The 2,592-nt window shown below is 61.3% G+C and overlaps 1 protein-coding gene across 1 annotated transcript in view; it reads right to left on the reverse strand.

Annotated features, from left to right (window-relative positions):
* Nucleotides 1–1,622: 1,622 nt before the first annotated feature.
* The window catches only part of AMIGO3 (adhesion molecule with Ig-like domain 3), a gene marked incomplete at its 5' end in the record, with an annotated part of 1,414 nt that continues 444 nt past the window's right edge, over nt 1,623–2,592 (reverse strand). The window contains 1 exon segment of the mRNA XM_010292023.1: nt 1,623–2,592. This exon segment is cut by the window's right edge and continues 11 nt beyond it. Coding sequence (XP_010290325.1) covers nt 1,623–2,592 — 970 coding nt within the window.

Below are 2,592 nucleotides of genomic sequence, written 5' to 3' on the forward strand. Positions count from 1 at the left end.
GGGGAAGGTCTGCAAAGGGTCCTGGTCCCCGTTTTTGGGCTGTGTCTGAGCTGCGCCCCTGCCTGCGGGGTGGCCCCAGCATCCCCCGTGCTGCAGGCAGCTGCGTGCTCCCGCTCCGGCTGTGGAGGGGGTGGTGGTGGCTGGCAGATGGGGGGACACCCTTATCCCTCTGCGGGATGAGGCAGGCGTTATGGGGAGGCACAGCCGCTCCCACTGCGGAGGGCGATGCAAGGCTGGGTGCTGGGGAAAGCAGCACAGGTGTCCGCTGAGGTGAGGGCGCTCCATCTGCAAAGGGTGTCGGGACTCGGCCAAAGACAGGGCCAGTCCAACCTCAAGCGGGTCTCCCCAAGGTGCCTCTCCCCCACGTCTAAATCCTGCTCGTCCCTGTTGAGGTCTGGATGGACCCTTGTGTTTGTTGGTTGGTGCTGCGCCCTCCCCAGCTCCCAGGCATCACTGGAGACCTGCCCTCCTGGGGATGAGCCACTGGGCGCTCCTCTCACGCCACCCCCGGGCCACCAGCTCTGTCCCGGCACATTTAACCCCGCTGCCGAGGCCACCCTAACCCCGTTCGACGGGAACAGAGGCTGCGAGCCCGGTGCGAATCACCTGGCTCTGTGTGCTGGGCCAGCGGGAATTCGGGGCTCCCTCAGACCCCCAGCCTCCCACCGCTGTGCCCGCTGGGTTGCAGGGTGGCTGCACGCCGCTGCCCTGCGAGGGCAAGGAGACACTCAGTCCAGAGTGAGCTTAAAAAAATAGGCATTTTTATTCCAATGTAACTAGAGAATTACGACCCAAGAGAGGAGAGGATTACTCACATTTATCGATAGGCTTATTAGATTACTGCCTAAATAGCTGTGCTTTAGCAGCGCGTTTGTCCGCCTCAAGGAGAAGCAGCGAAGGAGCGTGGTGCATCTGAGCCCTCATCGTCCTTGGTGGCATGGGGAGCTCTGAGCAATGCGGGCCAGGGCGCTGTGTCGTGTCACCTAATCCTGCCTTGACTATTTACAGCTTCTCGGGAGGCAAAAGCTTGTAACGTTTGCTTGGCTGCGTGGCTGGTCAGGCTCTGAGCTCCGTCCCTCCTGCGTGGCCACGTTCGGCGAGGGGGTGCGTACCCGCCTTGTGACAGTGTCACATTCCCACTGCTCCCGGCCACGGCATGCTGATGGGGATGGCACAGGCTGGGAGAGAACAGTGGCGCTGCCATCCCAAGGGGCCCTGGCATGAGTGAGGACACTGCCCCACTCGTCACGGCTATTCTTTGGGCTGGGGGTCCGTGATGGTGGCACCAGGTTGGGTCTCATGTGCCCAGGGCCAGGGCAGACCACCAGCCCCGGTGTCACCATGAGGGACATATGGCTGCCCGAGGGAAGCAGAGATTTTTCACCCTTGTGCTGATGAGGCCGTTGCCAGTGGCTTACGCAAGGAGCTCTTGCCGGGCACCAATGTGTCCCTGGCCCAAAACCCACCAGGAGCTCATGGCTGGAGCAGTTGTGGGTGATGCCGATCACCCTCGCCGGTCATGTTCAAGCTGGGAATTTGGCGTGCCCAATAATCCTGCTTCTAGCAGTGATGGAGGAGAGCAACTCTTGGGAGGCCCTGGCTCTCCTCCCAGCTCTGTCCCGCTACGACACAATGGGGGTGTCTGAAAAGACGGAGCTGATGGACTCTGAGTCTGACTTGAGCTGCAGGACCTTGGGGTGCTTGGCATCGGGGAAGTCCTCGCCGAGGGCCAGGTGGATCTTGCCATTCTGCGTCTCCCTGACGGGCTCAAGAAAGACCACGTGCTTGTTGGCACTGACCTTGCGGTTTGGCCCGTCGGTGGCAGGAGGAGTGGTGCTGAGGATGGAGGACTGGGCGCTGCACTCCTGCGGAGGGCTGAGAGGAGCCGGCTTCTTGCAGCAGCTCAGGCAGCGGCAGGGCGTGAGGTACAAGTAAACGAGCACGAGCAGCAGGCTCACGATGCACCCCAGCAGGGTCGTGAGGCCGGTGCTGAAGGTCTCCCCGTCCGGCTTGGGGTAGTGGACCGTCACGTTGACTTCACACAGCCTGCTAAAATTGCGGGGGCTGTTGATGGCCAAGCCCACGTAGACCCCTGAGTGCCAGGGCTTGGCCACCGCAATCTTCAGGCTGCCGTTGTGGTAGACCTCCAAGGAGCGGTTGCTGTTCCCCGGGTGTTTGATGGGCTCGTGGTGAGGGGAGATCCACATGTAGGTAGTGGCCGCAGCTGGCAGGCTGGTGTTGCAGGCGAGCAGCAGGGTCTGGTCCACCATCACAGGGAAGGGCACGGGGTGCATGTCTTCGGGACCTGCCGAGCAGTTCTCAAACATGTGGCTGTATTTGAGGAACTTGATCAGGGACCGGGGCACATTGTCAGACACCTTACAGGTGTGTTCCTCGAAGAAATCCTTCACGGAGCTGAAACCTTGCTGCTTCCAGCGCTGGAGCATCAGGTAGAGTGGGCAGCTGCACCTGATGGGGTTGTTGTGCAGGTACAAGCCGTTCCTGATGTTTTCGGGCAGAGCCGCCAGCTCTTCCACGGGGATGCTGCTCAGGCTGTTGGAGGAGAGGTCCAGCGTGCGGAGGCTATAGTTG

This window comes from Phaethon lepturus, unplaced genomic scaffold (assembly GCF_000687285.1).
Source record: "Phaethon lepturus isolate BGI_N335 unplaced genomic scaffold, ASM68728v1 scaffold51387, whole genome shotgun sequence".
Classification (NCBI taxonomy): Eukaryota; Metazoa; Chordata; class Aves; order Phaethontiformes; family Phaethontidae; genus Phaethon; species Phaethon lepturus.